This window comes from Accipiter gentilis, chromosome 14 (assembly GCF_929443795.1).
Source record: "Accipiter gentilis chromosome 14, bAccGen1.1, whole genome shotgun sequence".
Classification (NCBI taxonomy): domain Eukaryota; kingdom Metazoa; phylum Chordata; class Aves; order Accipitriformes; family Accipitridae; genus Astur; species Astur gentilis.
Genome location: NC_064893.1, coordinates 17,242,231 through 17,266,062, shown reverse-complemented (window position 1 = coordinate 17,266,062; position 23,832 = coordinate 17,242,231). Strand labels below are relative to the sequence as shown.

The following is a 23,832-nucleotide window of genomic DNA, read 5'->3' as shown; positions in this document are numbered from 1 at the left end:
CCTACTAGGGACTTCTATAGCGGCCTCTGAATCTGCGGTCTCTACTTCTAGAACGGCTGCGTCTGCGTTCTTTGCTTCTGCTCCGTTTCCTTTCCCGGCTTCTGCTCTTTTTCCTTTCCCGATCTCGGCTCCGTTTGCGTTCCTTACTTCTGCTCCTCTTCCTGTCATGGCTTCGACTTCGGCTCTTGCTCTTTTTTCTCCTGAGAAAGAAAAATACAGCTTTTGTTACACACATTCAGTGTTATTTACCTCACATTCCATAGTTCTTCTAACCTGATGTCACAGACATTGGTATTTATACATATTTACTTTGTTAAATGGCTGGTTAAGCATGTCAGCAATCTTTTAAAATTTATCATGAACAACATAAAGTGCTCCAAAGCACTTTTTTATTTTAAATTTTGTAATCACTAAGGAATGCTTCAAGGAAGACTAAAAGGACTGAAAAATTATTTCCTGCATTAGATCTAGTATATACTAAATGCAGTACTTCATGTCTCTTTCAAACATACTTTAAATACACTATCAAGATGCTAAAAATAAATTTTATTTTTACAGCAAAGTAAAACAAAACACAAAAACAATAGAAAGGAAGAGGCAAGTCTGAGGGAAAGGAAGGCGGTTTTCTCTTGATACTCCCTGCCATCAGTCATAACACAGTGCCTAAGAGTTTTGCTTCCTACTTGCTACTCCCACTCATAAGTCACTTGCTTTAAGTCTGCAGATCTTACGGGTTTGGGGCACACTGCAGATCTTCATAATTTTAACCATTTACTTAGAAAATTTAAACTTTTAAAATCTGTAAGTCAATTATACCTCATATTTGAAAACCAGTGAGCCACTGTTCCATTCTTGGCAGGCTACTTTTGGGTTATTTGCAAATTTTTTTCCCCTCTATCTCAGTCTTGGACCATAAAAACATAGTCTCCTAGTTTTTTAAATATATACATATGTATATAACACATTAAACAGATGCTCAAGCTATTACTTCAGTCAGTAATTTACCTCAAACTAAATTTTGCGAATAGCCAACTTTGCTGCTAAACTTTCAAAATTCAAAACACCCTTTGCTATTGAATTTTTCCTCTCCTCCTTTTGGGTCTTCTGATTACGTACACCATCTTTTTTCAAAATGGTCACTCATACATTTAAAACTTTGTATGCCACCACCCCTTTTTAAAAAAGTTCATCCCTGCTACTTTCTACAGCCATGTGTAAACAAGGACTTCTAGTTAGTTTCAATTACTAAAGTAAAAAAATCTCTCAGCTACCACATCTGAGTCTAATCATCACTAGCAGCTTTTGCTCTCCAATCTCCACCTAAGACAACCCATTAAAACCATCTTAGTATTTATCTCAAGAGAAACATTTTGTGATTTGGTTCTAAAAACTAGAATATTCCATTTTTACTTTATTATTTATCTACAATACTCCATCAGTTTCTCTAATATTTTTGTATGGACAGAGAAGCTGCTGTGTCAAAACCTGATTTTCAGAAGCTTCACAATCTCTGATAAGATGACACCATCCAGAATGACCTGCACCAACATCACTTAACATCCTACTGTAATGCAGTCTATGACAGTTTGGCACACATAGTCTCTCCCACCTAGGATCCATCACTTACCAATATTTCCCTAAGTTAAAACCCTCAAACATTCACTATCGCAATAGCTCTGAAAAATACTACCTGTAGCTCAATATACTGGCCCGTACCAGTAACTAACAACTGCAGCTAGTCTTCAATAAAAATAGCAACTATTCACTATCCAACTGTGAGCTGAACCCTCTTTGTATGCAAAGACTCCTAATAGTCAAGATCTGCGTTCCACCTTCCAATCATTATTAAACTGGACATACAGTACAGACATCTAGTAAAACTGCAGATTCTTAATCCTTCCAATTTCTAAACCAGCTGCACACAGAATCTAGTATTTTTTAGTTGTTGATGTTTGCCTATATACACCTCAGTCTTCAGCAACAAAGTACACTGTCACAAATCACATACAAAACAGGTGAACAACAGCTGTATGGAAGCAAAATTCTGGGACAAAAACTACATACTACCAGAGAACTGCAGTACAAGAATAACTAACCTTCTAGCAATTGCTAACTCGAAAACTGAAATGGGGAGACACCACAGGAGCGACATTTCTGAACAGGCATGAGGGTACAATTAAGAATGCAGAAAAAGAGGTGAAACTCCACACAACAAACACCACTGCAAAAACAACAGCAGCAAAACACCTTGACTTCCTTCTACTTTACAATAATGTAATTTTTTTTCTTCTAAACTTAGTTTACTGTTCTTCTGAATTAGAAATACAAACTCAGAGCATACAGGTTCAACCTGAAAATGGGACCATGGGCAGAAATATAACAAATGTTATTGCTTTAAGAGTAAAGACGTTACAGCAACTAAGGACATGAACTGAAATACATTCTAGTATTCTCATCATTCTACCATGAACCAAGTTCAGAACCAATTCTAAAATGTAAATAGCACCACTTCTCTTTCAGATCCCAGTTTATACTTTGAGACTAGCCATCCAAACAAAAGCAGGGTTTTACACGCCATGTATATATATTTTAAAGTAATACAAATTCAGGAGTTAAAAATATCGGGAGCAGCTGCTTTTGATGGGGTTTTAGAAGACTCAGTATTTAGCAAGAGAACAATGTTCCAGTATTGTCTAGAACGCAGATATAAGGTGTAATCAATTTTAGATTATTAGATTCCAATATAAGTCTGATGCTGGAACTGGACTTCTCATTTCCCAAATATTTATACACCTGGAAAGAAACATTCTTTGGATGTCTTCAGCATTTCATCTGTATGATTTCAGAAGATGACAACAGCATACATGCTGACTTCTTAAGTTAGCTGTATATTACAAAAACACACTGGTTACTATCAAATCCATAATTATTCTTGGAATTATTATTATTATTCATTCCCTGGAATTATGCTTCCTGAAGAAGGCGGGCTCCTACTTTAGTTCTTTAAAAAGGTTATAGTACAACTGTATAAAGTTTAGATTAGAAACAAAAAATTTAGACATTTTCAAAGCAGCGCAGAGGGTAGAAGCACCCTAAACCTTTTCAAAAAAGCCCTGGTATCTTTAAAATGCTTTGAACTGTGCCAAATCACATAAAATTCTACACCAAATGCATTTTTAAAATGCAAAGTCCATTGCATTGCTGAAACAACAAAAAAGAAATTAAATATACTGAACCTACCAAGTCTGTATTTTTATTCAATGCTAACATTAAATGTTCCTACAACTTTGATGACATCAGTGACAAGGGCGTAACTACATTTGTAAACTAAAGAAAATTTCATAATTGCTGTAGTTGCAGCAATTGCAAATACCAAGCTTTTCCATATTATTTCCCTAAACACTACTCACATGCATTCACAAGTTTACAAAATCAGCAGCCTCCCCCCAAATGTAGAGAATTGAGAAAATACTTACTTCTTGCTGCGTTCTTCATGGCCATTGGCACTGCTCAATTTGTTCTCATCCTAAGCAGGGTTGATAGAAGAACATCGTGAGGACGAAGCGGAAACATTTCAAGTGGTCAAAGGGTAATGGGAATAGGAATAAGAAAATACAAAACAAAAATTTTAATACTAAATTACTTGTTTACAGTTTAATGTGGAAAGCTTTAGAAAATTTAGGTAGCATGTTTAACCACTTTGCTGTTTAAATTTAAGTCATACAATTATAAAATACAAGACTTACATCATTTAAAAGTATATATTAAATTGTAGATACTTCCTTACATGGTTTAGAGAGCAAGTTATCCTGCAGAATTCAGCACTCAAGTGGTTAAATGTTATTTCTATAAAATGTAAGAGGAAGTTTCAGGTTTGTGTGCCCCTTTGATCAGTACCAAGGCTATATCTCTGCCTAAGCCCCAGTGGCTACGCTAGCAGCCAGCCACTATGGATTTCCTGTGACCGATGCCATTCCCGAGATCTTCGCTCATTTTCGTTGAAGGGTTGTAAGAGCTTGATGTCACCTCTGTCACACATCTCGCCCTGAAGCAAACAGGGATTCACACTGCTTTAGTAACGTCGACTCCCAAGAAAGTCATCAATAATCCACCAGTCCAGCCTAAACATTCCCTATTTCCATACCTGTTTACATGGAAAATATCCATGTTAAACCAGGACACAAGAATTTTAACATAACAATTTACAAATGTCTCTTCAAGATTTTAATGTAACTGCTAAATATTACATAAACTAAATATACCACTTAAAACTTACAAGTGCTCATCCAAAATTCATGACATGGTTGTAATAAACACTGCAGAATAGACTAACAATAGCTGCTATATAATTTATATACTTGCTTTACAGTTTAATCACATCAGTTACATCAAAAGTACAATTCCTAAGCAACTTTAACTTAATATACATTTCTTGTGAAACCAGAGCTAAAGCATGCATAAAGTTAACACTTCACCACCATTTGGTGAAAACCAAAAAAAGACAGTATTCATTTGCTGCTGGTTTAGGTAAAAGACATCACTATACTAATTGATAAAAATTTTGCATAAAAATTGACATTTCCTAATTAAACAACTAGGACAGAAGAATACAAGAGCTTCTTTTAGAACGGCACTGCAGACTGTGATACTGTCTTTTACTTGCTAAGAACATTCTATTCAGGGATCCAAGAATTTCCGTAAATTCGTTCACTCGGCAATAGATTTCCATCTGCCCTGTTAAAAGATTAACCACCACCAGTCTTCTGCATCAAAAGCAAGTCTCTCTTCTTGCACTGAGCAGACTGTTCAAATATTTACTTGCCATGGGACTGGTGAAAAGGTTATTCTTGGAACCCTGCTGTTTTCCCAAACCACTGCATTCACCTTGTTGCTATACCAAACTGGACCTGGTAATTTTAGGAGAGGTTTTTGGTTTCTTGGTTCTGGTTTTTTTTTGTTTGTTTGTTTTGGGGGTTTTTTTGGTTGGTTGGTTTTGGGTTTTTGTTTTTGTTTTGTTTTGTTTTTTTTTAAACCTAGGGGACCACGGTACAGCGATACGTCACTCAATTACTACCTTATGATTGACAGTTCACACTGGAATCAAAGGTGAATTCATGGGAGTAGAGGTGAGATATCGTTAGGCAAGTCTACAAAGAGAGATAGATGGGCATTTATTCATCACGCTGAAGTGAAACTACTGCACAATATAATTACATTAACAGTATATATTTACTTGTAAGTTACATGTAATGCATCTCCAATAAGATAAATCATGAGGGCTCCAGGGATGTTAGTTTACAGTTCAGCAGTAGTTTCATGAATAATGCTAAATTAAGGTAAACAGGACCTCACTGGCACATTTTTCTCACCTTCTTGTAAGGAGCTTCAAGCATTGCTTCAATATCAATATCATCAGCCATTTTTCAGGACACCTGAAAGAAGAAGCAAAATCTACCTGAGATGGAAAACATTCTTGGACTTTATATTCCAAAGGTTTTTGCTTAAGAGGCCATCACTACGTTGGCTCAAATTCAGAGAGCAGCATCTCAGAAGACACTTCCAACAAGAACTGGAATGAAGCTCTGCCGAGTGACATGATAAAGAACGTGACACAAAGCAACTACAGCTGCGAACAACAAAACACTACTGAACACAATTAGCCAGTGGAAACCCCAGAGGTATTCCACCTATTTCTTTCAAAACAAAGAGCACAGATTATTTATGATACAGAAACACAGGTCTAGTGGCCATCTTGAGAAGTACTAGAGCTTGACCAAAGGACCCCAGAGAGACATGTGGAGAACACAGAACAAACATTCAGGCAAACCTGTTCACAGCTTCCTACATTTGCTACCATCACATTTACTAATCTGAAGACTTACAAGTGAACACCATGGTCCTTTCAGAAATGTGGCCTCCTGCATAATGGGGGCCACAGAAGAAACAGTTATCAATCAAGTATTAAGAGCTACTAAAGCATACACAAGATCCACCCAGTCTGGAACTTCAGGTTTCAGACAAAAAAGATCCACCATGCCACATAGCACTAGTCACCACAAACTTTGGTGTTTTTTTAAATTGTGCCTCTTAGTTTTCAACTACAACCCCCTCGTGCAATTTTGTGTTTATTATACTCTGATTCCCTTTGACATTTGATTTCCTTTCCCTATGTAGGTATGCTATCAAGAACCTCTCAAGACACTCTGCACTGAAGTCTAGAGACTCAACCTGCTCAAGTCTCTTAATAAAAGTTTCCCTCCTTTTTCTTTCTTAAGCTCAAAAATGGACAGGCCTCTAGATCCAAGTCAGATAGCCCAAGAGTGAAGAATTTCCTGCACGTGTGCCATAAAATGGATTTTTAATCATAAAGGTTAATTCTTGCACCTTGGTTACAGTCATTGCTGCAGGAACTGTGCTGTCCAGAGACTTGGCCAGCATAATGAAATCGCTCCAACATTTCAAGATCCTTTAAGCTGTTCATTCATAACCAAGAACATTATACCAGAGCTACATAACATGTAAGAATCAAGTCACTCCCCCACCCACATCTGATCATCACCCATTAATACAATCCTTTAGCAATATCAAAGCACTGGAAGTGCATATTCAACTACTTAACCAAGGCACACTAACCTCATTTTCAAGAGGTTATATATACTCTTGGGCTATAGTGCTATCACTTACAAATATGACTAGCCTTAGTTTATATGTAATGGCTCAATTTTACTTTTTACTATTTACATTCAGCTTTTTAAATCATCTACATACATGCATATGATTTAGTTCACCACTGCTCTACCAGTATTTGCTATGAACTGAACGTTGCATGTTCTTTACATGCCTCTCCTGGGTCCCTTGGTAGATCAGTATTATTAAGGACCATGAAAAAGCACCAGGCCAAACCCAGGATTATACAAGAAAATTCCCACCAGTGATAACTCCCACCCACAATTACATTTTCATGTGTGTAATTTAGCTAACATATCCAGCTACACCCGGGGTGGAATTCTTCATCCTGAAGAGAAGCAGCCAAAGGGGGAGTGAATGGGGACCATAATAGACCACCAAATCATGAGTGGCATGGAAAAGTGAATGGGGAATGACTATTACCGCATTTACCCAAATAACAAGAGTGAATGAACTATCATCCAGTCGATTCAAAACAAAGGTCCTTATTCACACAGCATTTAGCCATGGAATTCACTGCTACAGAGCCCTGTGGATGCTAACAAAGAAAAAAACACATGCAGCATTCAAAAAACCCAAAACAAATAAGCATGAAAGTTTACAGAAAAAGCTTTTCATTAAACAAAGACATGCCTTGTGACCCTGAACCACAACTAGCTGACAACTAAGAGCACACAGAGAGTAGTATCACTGTATGATTGCCCTGTGTTTCTTAGTCATTTACTGTTGGCTGCCATCACAGGTGACATCCCGAGTTACATGGACCTTTGGTCTCACCCCATGCAACATGTGCCCTTTGTACTCTGTACTAAACAATTTCATTGGTATAATACCATGCTTTTATCAGAATACCTTCAGTTCACATAACACAGACCTACTACCGACTTTGCAATTCAGGTAACGCATATGATGATGCTACATATAAAGTTATTCTTCTTTAAACAAAAATATCACAAATAGAAGTCCTTCTTAACTTCAAATGAGTAGAAAATCATGACAGATTCTCAAATATCTTGCACTAAACACAGAAGAAGCTCAAAATAGTTTTCCTAAAAGCCTTTCAGCCTGCTCAAAAAAAGCTGTATATGCCTGACATCTCTGTAGAGAACAAAACACACCACCACCAAACCCAAAACATCAAAACAAACAAGGCAAACAAAGAATGAACTACACTTGAAACTTTGTGGGTCCACAGAAAAACTAAAGGGACGTGAAATTTACTGCTACTGATCTAGCCAGTACTGTGAAAACAGATTCCATCTCTTTTTGCTATATTATACCACATAAAAAGAGTTTAAAGAGTTCCTCTCCCGGAAATTATTTGCTTTGGAAATTCCAAGAAACGACAACTCTACTCTCAATTTGCAACCAGCCTTCTGGAAAAGCGTCAGGAACGTTTAGGGAGAACGTCGACACTTCGAGAGGCAAGCTCAGCTCACAGCGCCAGAAGCACCTCTGCTCAGCGGCCTCCCACCCGCAATCCCCCGCACACTCCCCAGGCGGTCGGAACTTAGTGAGCTCGGGTTCACCAACACACCGCTGCGCCAGAACCCACCCACCCCGTTCCGACGGGGCTCCCCACCCGCTCCCAGCACCGCCCCTCACCTGCGCCCTCCGGAGGCCTTCAGCCCCTGCGCGCCCCGCCCGAAGCGCCGTCCACCGAGCCCCGAGAGCGGCTCTCCCGCGGTGGCCCGACGCCCTCCCCTCATTCCCCGCCCCGCCTCCCAACGTACACAGCCCCGGAGCCGCTCCCAGCCGCTCCGCCTGGGCCCTGCCGGCGGCGGCTGCAGGGCCGGACCCCCGCGCTAGCGGGGGCCAGTCACTCCGCACAGCGCCATCGTGGGGGGAGCCCGGGAGGGACAGCGCCGCGGCGAGGACAGTCGGACCCACCCGCGACGTGGCCACAGAACAGCCCAACCCTGCTCGGCCGGCCCGCGGCCTCGGGGCGGGGGCAGCCCACCGGGCGCTCCGGCCCCGGAGAAGCACTTAGGCGGCCGCCAGAGGAGAGGCCGGCGGCGGCCACCGTCGAGGATGAGGCCGCCCCGCCGGGGAGCGGCGACCATGGCGGCGGGAGGGGTGCGGGCCTCCCGCAGGCCAGGGCCGCAGCGCTCCGCGGGCCGGGCCGCGGCTCGCCCGGCAGCGGGGCCCGGCCCCCCGCCCGACAGTTTACCTGAGCCGCGGGCGGGTGCTGTCCTCGCTCGGGCGCCCGAGGTCTCAGCGGCGGCTCCCGGTCCCGGCGCTGGCTGCGCTGACGGTGGGGGATGGGCCCGAGGACTCAAGAGCCCCTCTCCAGGCGTCTAAACCTCAGATGGGCGGCGCCGCTCGGCCGGCCCCAGGGCGACAGGCGGCGAGGGGCAGCGCAACCGTGGCGGGCAGTCCCCGGACCCGGGCTAGGCCCCGGCTCTAGCACCGGCGGCTGCTCCCCGAAATGGCGCCCGCCGCGTCTCGCTGCTCGCAGGCTCCGCGCACGGCACGGGGGCGCCCAGCGCCCGGCGCAGGGGCTCTCGCGAGACACAGGCCCAGACAAGGCCCCGCGTACCCGCGCCCGCCGCCTCTCGCGAGACATCGCGCCCGGAAGCTGCGGCTCAAACGCTCGCGAGACTTGGGCGGACTGGGAGGGCCGTCACGCGTCTTCGTGCTCTCGCGAGAGCGTGCGCGCCCGCCCTCCTGGGGCACGGCGGGAGGGTCAAAGGTGAGCGGCGGGGGCTCAGCCCTCGGGCCTGCCAGCCCTGTCCCGGTCAGGGTTAGGGTGCTGTGGCCTGCGCACACACACCCACACCCACCCACACCCCGCTCCCGGGCGCCTCCGCGGAGCTGTGCGGGACCCCGGGCGCCCTCCTGTAGCTGGCGCGGGGCAGCGGGTGCGTCTTGTGCCCGAGAGCCCAGTGCGGGCCTGTGGGTCGGTAGCCTCCGTTCCTTTTTTGGCTAGGTAACAGCCGTGTCCTGGATCCCTCGGGGCCTCCCTGGGGGCTGGAGCCCTAGCACTGAGCCCCGTCATCACTGGCTCTTGCCTCTGGCAAACTTGCCGCAACTCTCCCTCTCTTGTGGTTGTACTCTGCCGTGTGCCCCAGTCCCTCTCTTGGCCACACACGGGTGTTTTGTCCAGGTTAGGTGTTTTTGCAATGGAAAGCGTTTGGGTTTTTTTCCCTCCTCCTTGAGCACCATGTAACCATAAGTGGGTTCATAGTCTCTTAGCTCCAAAAGCTGTGTTAGTTCTTTAAATGCTTACTGTACTATACAGTTGCAGTTACACAGGAGTGTATCCTGTGTAGACAGGCCATTTAACACCTGTGTCCAAATTTCTACCCACATCTGTTACATTAAATAACTTTGTGCTTGCTGTAAAAGAAAACTAACGCCTCTCTTGAGATCCCAGTTGACCTTAACGCTAACATTTCCAGCGTAAGCACAACATCTTGGGTGGCATGGCCAAGTGAGAATCCTGTTGGGAATCTCATGCCAGCAGAGGGAAGCCTGTTGCCTTTTCAACAAGTGAAAAGAACGAAACTGTCATGACAAACACACAATGTGTGTAAGGCATGTCCAGCTTGGGAAGTCCCTGAGCTGCTGATGCTGGAGCCTGAGAGCACAGGAGGAAGCATCATACATGCTCACCTTGTTGCAATACTTTTATCTTGTCATGGGCCAAATGGATGATGGTCTGGGGTAGCATTTAAGATTTGCTGTTTCAAGCTTGTTATTTATTGTAGGAGAGAGGGATAGAGAAGATTAGGTCATAGGCTGGGTAAGGGTGAGTGAAATTGTTTGTGTTCCTTCGTGACTGGTTCTTCTGACATGATGATTTAACAGCGCCTGTGGTCTGACCTTCCTCCCTTCTGCTGAGGGCTCGGCAGGATACGATAAGCTTAAGAGTAACAGCATCTGAAGGTGTTGTGGCTGTACCCTTGTGCCAGCCGCTATACCCCCCTTTAATGGGCCACCACTGTCTGGCAGGTCTTTAGCCACAATAGTCCCAAGTATGACTTAAATTGTCAGTGACCTGGAGTTCTGGTATGGCTTTTGTCCCAAGCCCCTGCGGACTGCTGGAGCCTTGAAGCTGAATGGTTTAACTCAGTAAGTAGTGTTTTCTGAAACAAAACCGGCTTGTCTCATTAACAGTGCTTTGTTTTCCCTGGGAGCCCACAAAAAGGCTCACTTGTATTTAAATTTAATATACGAAGTAAATTTTGGCCTATTGTTCAACATAGTGCAGATAACATTGAGTGGGTTTCCTGCTGAAGTCAGCACAAGATAAGCAATAATGGCTGGGGGGTTTAGGTTATTTCTTTTTTGTCCTATGAATCGGAAAGAATGTAAAGTTTTAAACAAACTTTGCCTCCTGAAATGACAATTTTGCTATTGCATATAGAAATACTTAAACCAATTAAGGTGTGAGAACTCAGGCCCATAGATTTCCAAATGAAAACCTGTTTTGCCGAAACTCCCAGACTACTGTGTCATTTAATGTCATTTCTAACAAAGTTCCTGAAATGTTGATAGCCTAAAAAGATCCTAAAGGTCTTGCACAGCTGAACTGGTCAACTTAGTTGAGTTTGGGACATTTAGGAAAAATTAACTGCTTAAAAAAAAAAAAAAAGCATGGCCGTAATAGGTCTATTCCAACCTAATCATTTTTGTACAGGTTGGTTGTAAACAAAATTAATAATTTTGTTGCAGACAAAGTTTATTGTGGTGGTTCTTGTAGCACCTCACTGGCTGCCTGTCCCTCACGCCGCTGCCATTGCCTGCTGCTCCTTGGTGCTGCCCCCAGTCAGCCATCCTGAGGTCAGGCCTAACTGGCTCCCAGCTCCCCGTTCCCCTTCCGTCATCATCTCCTTGCAACTTAAGTGCGTGCTTAGGCTCCTGTTGGTGGATTTCCCTGAGGGTTTTCTCTCCCATTGTTTGCCTGTGGAGCCAGGCTCTGGAAGGAGGCCACGGACCTGCCTTTTTTTTTGTCTATTCTACTAACACCCCCCCTTGCCCTTGACTGATGACAGGTGGTGTGGGAGGAAGGATGAACCCCACGCACACAGGGCCTGGGTACTTACAGACTGGGTGGGGTTGGCTAATGAGGGACCTCAACTTGAGCAAGCAGCTGCACAAGCTCCATGGCCAGCCCTGGTGTGCCATAAGGCTGCCCTGGCCGATTGGCCGCAGACATTCAGCGCTGCCGGGCTGTTGGTGCTGTTGCTGCACGCTTGGCTGGATTCACTTCTGGAGCTGACGGGAAGACCGGGGGAAGCTCTCAGTAACACATTTCCTAACAAAAGTTTTCCCGGTTGTGGGATAGCTTCATCTGTAGGAAAGGCTGGCTGTTGCTGTGGTGCTGTGGGGGGAATGACAGCCACAACTGGTGTTTCTTCCTCATCCCTGACTCTGCTGTGAGCGCAAGGGCATTTGCTTAACGGATGTCCTTGGGGAGACGCAGAGGGTCTGGAGTGGGGCTGGGAGTCGTTCGCGTTACCACGCGCTGCGGATGGTGGAAGGGATCTCGCAGAATTAACAAACGAAAAAAAAAAAAAAAAAACCCAAGTGGAAAGCAAAATAATCGCTGATTTCCCACACCGGGAGTCGAACCCGGGCCGCCTGGGTGAAAACCAGGAATCCTAACCGCTAGACCATGTGGGACCGCCTATCTAGCTTACTTGCCGCGCCGCCTGCTGCCTGCGCCGCCGGCAGAGGAGGGGAGAGGTGTGGGAAGGGCCCGTGGGCGGAGGACACCCGCTGCTCTCCGCACAGGCTCCGGCAGCCGCGCCCGGGGGCCGCACGGGCGGTGCGTGGACGCCTTTCTCCGTGCAGGCGTGCCCGGCTGAAGCCGTGAACCCGCGGGACCGGGTCTGTCTCCCTGGCAAGAGCTCAGGAAGGTGGCCGGGAGCGCGATGTGGGAGTACCGACAGAGGCTGCGAGCGAAGGAGTCCGGCTGCCAACACTTCAGTTTTCGCACTAAGCGAAGAAGGCTGATGTGCAAAACCCTGCAAAATGTAGGGTCATACTTCCCTAAGTCGTTAAATTTCTCGGAGCTAAAAGATGGGGATGGAGGCTGACATGAAGAACTGAAGAAGGAAATGACAAGTGGGAGGACGAATGAATGAAGTCTAGCCTAAAAGGTACAGAAGCTGGGTAACGGCCACAAATGTGTTTCTGTCCAAACTCTAGCAATCAAAAAATAAGGTGGAACAACTGGACTACCCAGTTTTGACTGAGAACAACTTCATCTGAAATGGGTGCGAGGCAGATAATCAGTGGGATGTGGCAACAGCAGGCTACAGATTATACAGGAAGAACCGACTAAACAGTGCTTTGTGGAGGGGTGATGCTGGATGCCAAAGAAACCTCAGAGTCAATGTGCCTAAACGATTTTAATCTTTCAACATGTGACACTGAACCCCTATAGTTAGAAAATTCACACCTAAATAGGCAAAGGGGAGTATTAGGACTACTGCAGTGAAATCTTCAAAACCAGTGGTGGTGACAGTGATACATTTAGGAGATCAGAGAGGCTGCCAAGACAGAAAACATCATCAGAATGAAAAGTCTCCAATTACCCCCACATTGAGTGAGTAAATGTCACATCAGCATATGAAGCAGTTGCTACGTTTTAGACACCACAAAGGCTTGATTTTTGGAGCGGGTGGTTGGAGAATATAAAAGAAGCAACTGGCTTTAGTGCTGAGATGTGTGAGGGGCTTAATTCAGAACCATGCTATTAAAAAAGCTACGTATAAGAGTGAGCACAATGTATTCAACCGAGTATCATTAAAATAACAAGAGCAGCAAAGAAATTCCTCCCCAAAGAGCTTATTAAAAAATGAATAAGCAAAAAGGATAACATGCTTGTAAGAAGCATGGAGATTGCTAAAATGGCTCAGAACAGTTTATATCACCAGGAGGAGAAGACTAAAAATAGGCTGGTATGGTGTCATGGTTTAACCCCAGCCAGCCACGAAGCACCATGCAGCCGTTCACTCACTCCCCCCCCACCCAGTGGGATGGGGGAGAAAATCGGGAAAAGAAGTAAAACTCGTGGGTTGAGATAAGAACAGTTTAATAGAACAGAAGAGAAGAAACTAATAATGTTAATGATAACACTAATAAAATGACAACAGTAGTAATAAAGGATTGGAATGTACAAATGACGCGCGGTGCAATTGCTCACCACCCACCGACCGACACCCCACCAGTCCCCGAGCAGCGATTCCCTGCCCCCCCACTTCCCAGTTCCTATACTAGATGGGACGTCCCATGGTATGGAATACCCTGTTGGCCAGTTTGGGTCAGCTGCCCTGGCTCTGTCCTGTGCCAACTTCTTGTGCCCCTCCAGCTTTTTTGCTGGCTGGGCATGAGAAGCTGAAAAATCCTTGACTTTAGTCTAAACACTACTTAGCAATAACTGAAAACATCAGTGTTATCAACATTCTTCGCATACTGAACCCAAAACACAGCACTGTACCAGCTACTAGGAAGACAGTTAACTCTATCCCAGCTGAAACCAGGACATATGGCTACAAAGCATAGTAAAGAAAGCTATTGAAATATTAAATTAAAAATAAAATAACCTTCAAAATGTGAAGCTGGTGCAGACCATGTCAGTATGCCAGCAGAGAAGATCCTGAGTAGGTTCCAAGGTGTCAAATGGATCTGATGGTAACTGCATAAGGTAGACCTGAGCAGATCATGTTTACTTGCATGGATCCCAGCTGCAGCCCACTGGCCTGCACAGAGTTGCTGTGGTCTGTGCTAAAGACGTGGGGAGGGACTGGCTGCCAGTCAGAGGTCCCTGCTTTTTTGGCAGGAGATGATCGTAGTCTGTCTCTGTGAGATGAGGGGCAATTTGATCCCCAAGGTCTTGGCACCACTGGTGGCGAGATTTGAGCTTCTCCCATGGATCAACCTGCCTGTCCTCAGCTTCTCTTGTAGTCTCAAGTGCTGGACGATGCTCCTTCTCCTTCCAGAAGCTCTGAGAAAGTGTCAATAGAAGGAGCAGCAGTCCCAGCACCTACAACCCCCCACCTCTGTTTGCCCAGGAATTGTGTGCGAGACAAGGGGGAAGGTGTCCCTTCATTGACCACTCCTGGAGATCAGGACACTGGGGGAGGCAGACCTTTGGCTTAATGTAGACTGACCATGCTCAATGCTGTTATCGTACCTGCCCGTGAAGTTGTTCTGAGGGCCCCAAGGGCGCTAACAAGCCCTTATAGCTCTGACCAGCCTCAGCTGGGGCTTGCACCCCAGCCCAGCCCAGGAACCCCAGTTCAGATCAGCACTGGGCCCTCGGTCCCCATCTGAGCCGTGTTGGAAATGTACTTGTCTCCAGTGCTCTCACTGATATGCCCGTGCCCCTGCCCATGGCCATGCCCAGCCTGGGTCTCTCTGACCCTGACCTGCAGGATGACTGCCTGGCCTGGGCTCGGCTCTGCCTTGTCACTATGGACCTACACAGCTGTCACTAGGCTGTGTCTGACCCCAGTAACCATCAGTGGCCTGATCCTGACCCCAACCTGCAGACTGTCTACCCAGGTTGACCTCAGACCTGCCTCATAGCCACAAGCTGCCCAACAGTCTGGTCTCTGGGCTGCCCTGCAGGAGTGCTCTGGCACGGTGGGGCTGACCGTGGCCTCCTACAGATGTGCTGTCATGGGGGATTACCCAGGGTTTGTGTCAAGTGGTCCCCTGAGACACTGCTCAGGCATAAGCCCAAGCATTTCCTCTCTAACAACAGCTGTTCACAAAGGGTGGCCAGGGAGGTACTTGGACAGCAATGCATGTGTTCAGGTTGTCAGCACCCAGCCTGTGTGCATAGCACTCAAATTAAAATACAAAAACCTGTTCATTGAGTTGGTCTGCTTAGTAGATATCCAAGATGTTTAAAGAACTAGCAAAGAACAGCTTTCAAACTGGTTTGCCTAAAGCCGAATACCTGGATGCTGAGAGGAACCGTGCTTGCCTTACAGTGCAGCAAATGCAAATAGGAACGTTTGGCATTGCAACGCTGGCAACCACAGGTTCAGAAACTTAATTTCTCCCTACAATTATGTGGTAGAGCAAGGAACTTGCTGCCGTTCCCACTGACTTCACCAAGAGCATGGCTGGTCCTCAAACCCTTGACTGTGTGAGAAAGTATAAAAGATAAAGAGTAATAAACCACTTCTTGCACTCATTATAGGACTTAGTTATCAGTATGTATTAGAAGCAGGCGGTATGCAGGCAGAACTCAAGACACTATCCGAGGGCAAAATGGATTTAAGTTTTAAAAAATCACATTTGTATTATTTCACTGAAAGAATATGGTGAGAAATGACAACTTGCAGATATTTCAGTTGGGGACATCTATTAACAACAAAATGGAGCAATTTTTTTTGTGATAGTTGAGAAGAACAGGAATAATGGGATGAAGCTGAGAAAACTTAGGCAGATTGTAATGCAAAACACCCTGACAGGATCTCACATAGATGTCTGAGTGATCGCCTCAGGAGACAACAAGGCCAGCAAGAAATAGCCCCAGAAAAGCCTCTGCACTGGTTAGAAATGGAGTAGGTGACCTCACGAATCCCCATCTTTCTTTAACTCTGGAGTCCTGACTGTGGGACTTTCCTTCCAGGTTTCTCACAGAAGTGGGGATTCAATTAATTTGTCAAGGCTTGTAACAAAAAACATCAGACTGCAGGATTAGCTTGAGGAACTACAGGTTCTGTCTGTGGCTAAAAAATAAACTCAGTTCTTGGCAAGTACCTACAACAGTATTACATTGTCTGGCACAAACATCAGCCACAGCAAAGCCAGACTGGTCGGGCAGCTCATGCAGCCCAGTGGGAGAGGGAGCAGGGAGTCACAGTGAGATGGGACAGCTGTGTCACCACTGCTCATGTTGCTGGTTGGGTGCATGTGGCGGTGCCAGCTCAGTCTCGTGTCATCAGCCTTGGCCACTCACCTCTTGGCAAGTGTCCTCTGCTCTGGGCAGCTGTCCCCCAGCTCAGGGCAGCTGATGGTGGAATTTGTGTAGCCAACCCACACACAGTTTCATGTTTTCCAGTGTATAAAGTCTCCTGCAGGGGAGAGAGCACCATTGCCCAGCTCATGCATTTGGATGGATCGGTAAATCCTTAGAGGACAAAGATTGAAAGCAGCAGAGCTCTTACTGGACACAAAGAGGTGTGAGAGGCTGTGATAGAGTACAAGTCCTTTGGGAACCTGTAACTGATGTGGTGGCAGGGACATATGCACCTTATTTTGGGGAGTTTTCATCCCACGGGAATTTTGAAGCAAGGCAGGCAAACCTCTGCTGTGGACACTTTTCTGACCTTCATTGCCAGCAGCCTCAGAGTTTGGCTCACACAAAGTGACCTGGAAGCATTGACTTTCCTCCCCGTGCCTGCCTAGCTTTGGGGCAAGGACTACCCAGGAGAGCAGAGTTGATCTCCTGGTTCACAAGGGACATTCCCACCTTCACCTTCCTCCCCTGTTCTTCTGTCCTCCCAACCTGTTCTGGTGTGTGGCTCTGTTCCTCATCCTCATCTCAGCACTTGCCTGATCATCCATCAGGCCAGCTGAGGTTACTAGCCTGGCAAAACATCACTCACTTCTGTTTTGTGCCAGTTTCATGAGCTGACGTGGTTCATCCAGGCTCAGATGAACACCAGAACCAAGACTCAGAGCAGCAGAAGGAGCAGGACTTGATGCACGGGGAGCCCTCAGCTCAGTTCAGCCATCTCACCCACTGCATCCTTCTTTCTCCTATAAAGGCTTGTAATGCTTGTATCTGATGCCCTTCCCCTCTTTTCGGTTCCCCTCTAAAAAGGCAGAGCTCTCATTTGCTGCGGGGAGCAGTAACCCCTGCTGGAGCTCATCCCAAAGCTTTGTCAGCAGCCAGGGAGCCATGGTAGCAGGGAAGATGGCAGAAACCTTTCCTGTATGTTTTTATTCACAACCTGTTTTAGAAAGCAGGAAAGGAAATAAAGAGCATTTGCTGCTCCATCTGTTTCCGCGTCCCATGCTGCTAAGGTTGGGTTATAGCCAGCTGCTGCCATTGCCAATTGGTAATGTGATAGCACGACTGCTTACTTTGCAAGGGAGCTAAAGACAGTAAGATGGAAAAAATTGGGACAGGATGATTTTGAAAAAGCCCCATTGCAGAACATCTGGCTTGTTACATAAATTTACATCATGCCCACTATAAAAAAACCCTGCTGATTGCTGCTTAAAAACACTTATTTTTACAAATGGCCAAATATCTCCAACTAGATCTTTCCAAAGGACAGTCCTGGGTTATTCAATATCTTCAGTCAGCTTCAAAACACAGACAGGGTTAATTAAGAACAGGATGTTTTTTCTTTGCCTCATACATGCTAAGACCATTTGTTGGAGAGGACTCTCACAGCACACAATCCAGAGAACCTCAGCCAGCAACTCATGCTTCCAGTTCAGCCTCGTCCTGTTCACTAATGTATTTGAGACATTTGATACAAGATGTCTGTGCTCTGAAATAGTGGAGAACTCACCACATCTGCTTGCCCGGCTTGAACCTCAAGCCCCTTGACACAGAATTACAGATGCAGTGATTAGAAGGGACCTTTGGAAGGCGTTAGCCCAAACTCTGGCTTGAAGTGAGACTGTCACCAACACTAGAACAGGTCAACCATGGCTTTGCATAGCCAAACCTTGAAAATCTCCAAGGATGGAGATCCCATCACCCGTGGGGGTGAACTGTACCCCCTGGTCAACCTAGCACTCTATCTTGTTTCCTGTTGGAACAAAGAGCTGCCCATGGTGAGAAATCTTGCCCATGTGTAGGCACTCACAGTAGTAACTTGGTAGTAGTTTGACCTATGTAACATGACTTTCACAGTACAGAACGTTTTCTGGTATTATTGGCTCCTTCAAGAATGCACAGAGCTGCTCCTGGTGTCCTCCACAGCCCTGGGGGCTTGTGGTGCCAGGGGCAGTAGGATGTGACAGGCAAGCTGGAGACAAGGTGACAGCACAGCAGTGCCATACCCACCATGCAAGAGGAGCAGAGCAGGTTCAGTGATAGTAATCAGGGTCAGCCATGGCCGAGTGACTGCTGACCCAGTTGGTGGGTCAGAGTCAGCAAGGTGCCAGGTGGGGCATAGGCTTCACTGGAACGTAGCACAGGTGGGACCAAGGGTGAGGACCTGAGCTTAAATGCAGCTCCCAAGGGGAGCAGGGAGCCACTGATGGAGCATCTCCCAGTTCATTCTCCCATCATTGCTGGTGCCCTGGAAGGCTGATCCAAGGTTGCAACTGCACTGGGTCAGTGCTGGCCGTAAACCCAGACACCCAAGCCTTGGCAAGCATTTTAGGCATCTACCCCCAGTATCACCAGTCTCTCCTCAACACAGGGTTGTTGACTGGTGCTGTTACTCCCCTCTTGCTCTATATGGAGACACTTACTGTGGGGCTGGTATGGGGCTGGGCTGGTTCCAGGCTGTGCAGTCTTGCTTGTTAACAGAGGCAGTGCAAGGGCAGTGCCTGCTGGCCCAAATCTCTGGGGCAACATGCTGTCTGTGCTCACAGCTGTAGCACATCTGCTTGGGCATTGTCCCACCTCCCCAGCCCAATACGTGTGGGCAGGGCAGCTGCAGTGCAATACTGAGCTTTCCTTACCTTTGGCATCACCAGTTCTTCATCACCCACAGATGAGGAAGACCGCTCATACAAGGTCCTCCACCTGCCATTTCCTGACGTGGAGTGTGTGCACAAGTACGAACGAACGTCCACCAGCTGAGCAGCTTCATGAAAGGGGGGTGAGTGTACGACTCCAGGTACACTTTCTTCCACCTGGGGGCAGCATCTGAAGAAACGATTTGAGCATGATCTCAGGGAGCTGGCTGCTTTTGCACTTCTTCAGTAACAGTTGTAGGAAATATCTTTCAGCCAAGAACAGGAAACAAGGGGATACTTTGGCCTGGAAATATTGATTAGGCATGTCTTAATTCATCTTACAGTGATCTAGTGTTCACAGACTCACAATTTATGAAGGCTGCTTCTTCTTGAAGGCAGTGTGGTTTTATTAGCAAAAGAGCCAGGGTTTATAACCCTCTGTTCTTAGAGACACTGCGGTGTCTTTGCCATGCTCTCAAAGTCTGTTCAGACACTTCATATTCACCTCCTGCTACCATCTTTGGTGTATTGATGGCAGACATCATGACTGGTGGGTTTGATCTCCCATGTACATGTCACAGAGTGACCCACTTGTATCTCTGGAGGAGGACCAGGTACCACTAGTATAAGTTTTCCTCAGCCCATGACTGCCTGAGCTGTGAAAGCCTCTGAAAAAGTCACTGCAGAGGTCCCACAAAAGAAGCTGTTCCCTTAGCTGCTTAATTTTTCCCCTCTGGGATTTCTCTCCCCCTCCCTGAGTCACGGGTGCCAACACAGTTCATGTCCACCAGTGCTCCCTGGCTCTCCCGAAGAGGTAGACCCTGGTCTGGCAGCTTTGTACCTGTGTGCCAGTCACAGCCTCACAGCCATCTATCATGCCTGGTACTTGAGCCCCCTTCCATCAAGCTTTCCTCTTCCAGCAGTGGGGATCTCTGCTCCCAAGAGTGTCCGTGGTGCCAGCGGGTATGTGACCATGCTCTGGTGGGGAGGTTCAGGCTTCATGGTGGTTTCCTTGCTCTTCATTTTGATGTCCTCCTGCTGCATGACTTTGTGCAAGACAGCACTACCCCATGAGTAGGACTGATCTGAGATGTCATCTCAGTGTGTTCTCTGCATCCTTGAGTGCCTCCAGCTCACCTGCTTTGGCCTCAAGAAGGGATCTCTTAGCTCACTACGTGCAGAATCACGTCCCAAGAGCTTTAGCCGCAGCAGCTAGGCAATGATGTTACATGTTCTCCAGCAAGCCTGCCAGAGGTGTAGGTTGAAAGCAGCCTACACATTATCATCAAACCCTGAAATATGCAAAATAAAATGAGCATGTCACAGAAAAAATGAATGCTTGCCTGGTCCCTCCTGCAGCCAACTTCCCATGTACTGCATCGGGTCACTCATTTTGGGATGCCCCTGAAGCTGGGACTCTTGCAACCTCCCATCGCCCCAGCTTCTATTTGGAGTCTGTCCAAAAGCTTTTGCTAGCACAGCAAAATCAAACAGGCTGTTAAAGTTTTTATACCCCAAGTCTGTATCTACAAGAGCCCTTGAACAGAGACTGTCAGGCTGCTATAAGCATTTTCCTAGTATTGCTGTTTCTCTCAGAGTACAGGTATAGCCTTTGTTGGCAAAGGTGAATAATATCTGCATCTCCACAAGGAAAGCTGCCAATTTAACCACATTAGAGCTCCACCAGCAAACTTTTCTTTCCAACACAGACCTGGTTTAATGCTTCCTTTCCTTCCCTGCTAGCCTATGCCTCAGTCCGTGAGCTTTGCAGCCCTGCAAAACTCAGCCTCCCCTGCCCACTCTCCTGCAGCACCACAGGCATCTCCAGCAGCTTCGCAGCTCCCATGGCGGCCTCACTCTCCTCCGGCCCCCACTGCACAGACCCCCCCGGTAAGCACAATGCAGCTGTGCGTCCAGACAGCGAGCAGAGCAGCCATGATCTCACTGTCTCTCCATTTGTTATTTAAAAGTGCAGTGGGACTTTCATGTGAATGTCTTCAGATTAAGTTACTCTGAAGTTCTTCAGTAGTGCCAAAACGCCGTCTGCAAGAGAGCACCATGAGCGCGGTATCGCTCTGCACAGGTACCCTGTCCACTGGCTCACTTGGGATGATTAACAAGCCAAACAGACTCATTTCTGACTGTAGCAGAAATTTGCTGCATGGTGTGATATGGGTCAAAAATCACTCTGTTAGTGGCAAAATCCACCGAGTATCTGCCACATCTTGCACCCCCAGTTAGAGGGGTCCGAGGCATCTGGGCAGCTCAACCCCCAGGATTTGCCTTTGCATGGTGTTGTTCCTGTTCTGGAATAACAGGAGCCTGTATGAAAATCGTTGGCAGCAGTGCCACATTGCAGCAGTCACTGAGGTAACAGAGGCTCTACCGTGCCACCGTGACAAGTGACATACTCCAAACTGGTGGCTGACAGAAGCTGATCTAGTGGGGCTGACCTTTAGTGCATGGCGCGTGACTCATGCTGGTCAAGGAGCAGGGCTCTACCTTTTACCAAGGCCTCTGAATAGCCATTTGTATGCTGAGGGTTGATCCCTGCATGCGCAGGGGACACACCTGGTCTTCCTGCACAGCCTTGACTAGACTGCTATGTGCTCAGGACACAGACAAACACAGAAAGTCCCCCAAACCTGCCCAGACAAAATTGCTGGGGCAAACCTTGGCCTGACCCAAGGCTTGTCACCCCACCGGGTGACCTTGCCGGGACAGCCCGGCATCCAGCGTAGGCGAAGACTTTTTCCTCTCTCAATGCTCCAGGCTGGTTCAAGTCCCAGGGGCCCAAGTCCCACTTTCCATCCCTGCTCATGAAGGGTGTCAGGAATAACAGAGGGCAGGGCAGAGCCCCTGAAGCACCCTGCGCCGCAGGGGGCAGCTGCCTGTTTGGACCACCCCCCCGCCCCCACCAGGTCCGGGTGCAGCAGGAGGCAGTGTTGGGGACACCCATCACGAGGACAAACAATTTACCGGGGCAGCTGTGATCGGGGAGCAAGCACAGGCCACATCTGGGACCTGCATCAGCTACAGTCTCCAGGTGGTCTTAAGCAGGGGGGCAAGTGTGTGACCCGCCTGCGCTCCCGAGAGCCCCACACCACCACCTGTGACAGACAGTACGGCTCTTGCCGCTAACCAACGCTTTTCCTCGCAAACCTGGTCACGACAGCTGACCGTCGCCATTGACCTGCAGCCCAAGTAATGCTCAGCTTGTCCGAAACAGAGGTCACGGCTCCGCTTCTCCTCTCCTCGTTTCCACCCCCTCGGGTCGGGCCGGAGCTCCGCGGCGCCAGGGTCTCGGCGGGCTCGGGAGGGCCCCGAAGCGGCCGCAACCGCCGCCAGGGGCTGCCCTCGGCCCGCGGGCCCCGCCGCTGCCGCCGGCCCCGGGCGCCGCTGCTCGGCCCGGCCCGCCCCGCCCCGCCCCGGCGCGGCGCGGCGGCCCCCAGCAGAGGGACCCGGGGAGCGGCCGGGGGTCCCGGCGGTCGGGCCGGGCCCGGCCGCGCCGCGCCGCCCCCCGGGCGGGGCCGGGATCGGGTTTCACATCCTGCCCCGCTCGCGGGCAGAGCGGTCGAGTGGGCCATGGCGGAGAGGTGAGTGCGGGCGCCGCGCACCTGTTGAGGCGGGCGGCGGGCATCGCCGCCCTCTCAGGGTCTGCCGGGCAGGCCCGGGGAGCGGGCCGGGGCCGGGAGGCGCCCCTGGCTCGGGTGGCGGGTTGCGGGTGCGGGGCCGGGCGAGCTGCGGGCCCTGGCGGGGCAGGTAAGGGGCGGCCGGGCCGGGCCGGCCCCGGCCCCGTGGTGGCGCCAGGGCCAGGCCGGGCGGGGCGGCCAACTCGTGCGAGGAGCTGCTCTCCTGCAGCCCCTCTCTGGGCCGCCTCCCGCCTGCGCTGGCCTCTGGGCGGGGGGAAACCCCCGCGCCCTCCCGGCTCCACTAGATCGGCTCCCCGCCAGATCCGGCTCCCGCTGGGGCCCGGCGGCCGTTGCCGGGACCCGGCTGTTCGCAGCTTCCGAGCGAGGTGGGTGGTGCCGAGTTTCCCTGAGCTGAGCTGGCCTGAGCCCGACCCAGAGGTCCCCGTCCTCCCCGGGCCTTTGGGGTCCGGCGGAGTGGTAGCGGGCAACATCACCCTCCCCGGAGGCTGCCGGCTGCCCTCACACCTTTGAAGGTGTGCGGTTAACCAGAAGCACCTGCTGGTTTTGTACCTGTTTTGGGCTAGGCTCACAGGCTCTGGGGTGGATTTCAGGTGTAGGTTGCTCTCCGTTGCTTAAAAAAGCAGACACTATTACAAAATGGCAGTGTATTCCTGGTCAAGCACAGGAATGGCTGTTGCACTTGGACTGCTGGACGGGTGACTAGGTGAGGGTTCACTCCTCACCTGGAAGCACCTGGGGAGCCAGGATCACCTGTTGGCAGTGAAAATGGAGGGCCAGGTAGCCAGGCCAGTTTTCCAGGCTGCATCCCACTTCTGACAAATGTGGGGGCATTTTATGGCTCCTCTGAATAACCCTATTAAGGGAGAATTCCTCC

At 48.3% G+C, this 23,832-nt stretch overlaps 2 protein-coding genes and 1 non-coding gene across 16 annotated transcripts in view; 1 reads left to right on the top strand and 2 right to left on the bottom strand.

The window, feature by feature from the left end:
- RBM39 (RNA binding motif protein 39) overlaps positions 1-23,832 on the bottom strand; it is a 278,284-nt gene that overhangs the window by 24,280 nt on the left and 230,172 nt on the right. For 2 of the 13 annotated variants that reach the window (XR_007508062.1, XR_007508063.1), the window contains exons 1-4: positions 8,858-9,164; positions 5,370-5,432; positions 3,477-3,526; positions 6-200 (exon numbers count right to left, since the gene is read on the bottom strand). Coding sequence is in view for 9 of the 13 variants with exons in the window: in XM_049816247.1 (XP_049672204.1) it covers positions 6-200; positions 3,477-3,526; positions 5,370-5,420 (296 nt within the window). In the remaining 4 variants the exon portion in view is untranslated. Of the gene's footprint in view, positions 1-5; positions 201-3,472; positions 3,527-3,787; positions 4,145-5,074; positions 5,148-5,369; positions 5,436-8,857; positions 9,165-23,832 lie in introns of those variants that run through there. The other 11 variants (XM_049816247.1, XM_049816249.1, XM_049816256.1 and 8 more) reach the window with 9 other exon arrangements.
- On the bottom strand, positions 12,244-12,315 carry TRNAE-UUC (transfer RNA glutamic acid (anticodon UUC)). Its single transcript has one exon. It is a non-coding gene; the product is annotated as a tRNA-Glu (tRNA).
- LOC126045306 (rho GTPase-activating protein 39-like) overlaps positions 22,774-23,832 on the top strand; it is a 58,748-nt gene continuing 57,689 nt past the window's right edge. For both annotated transcript variants that reach the window (XM_049816233.1, XM_049816234.1), the window contains exon 1: positions 22,774-22,901. In XM_049816233.1, the coding sequence (XP_049672190.1) occupies positions 22,891-22,901 (11 nt within the window). In that variant the 5' untranslated portion in view covers positions 22,774-22,890. The remainder of the gene's footprint in view (positions 22,902-23,832) is intronic.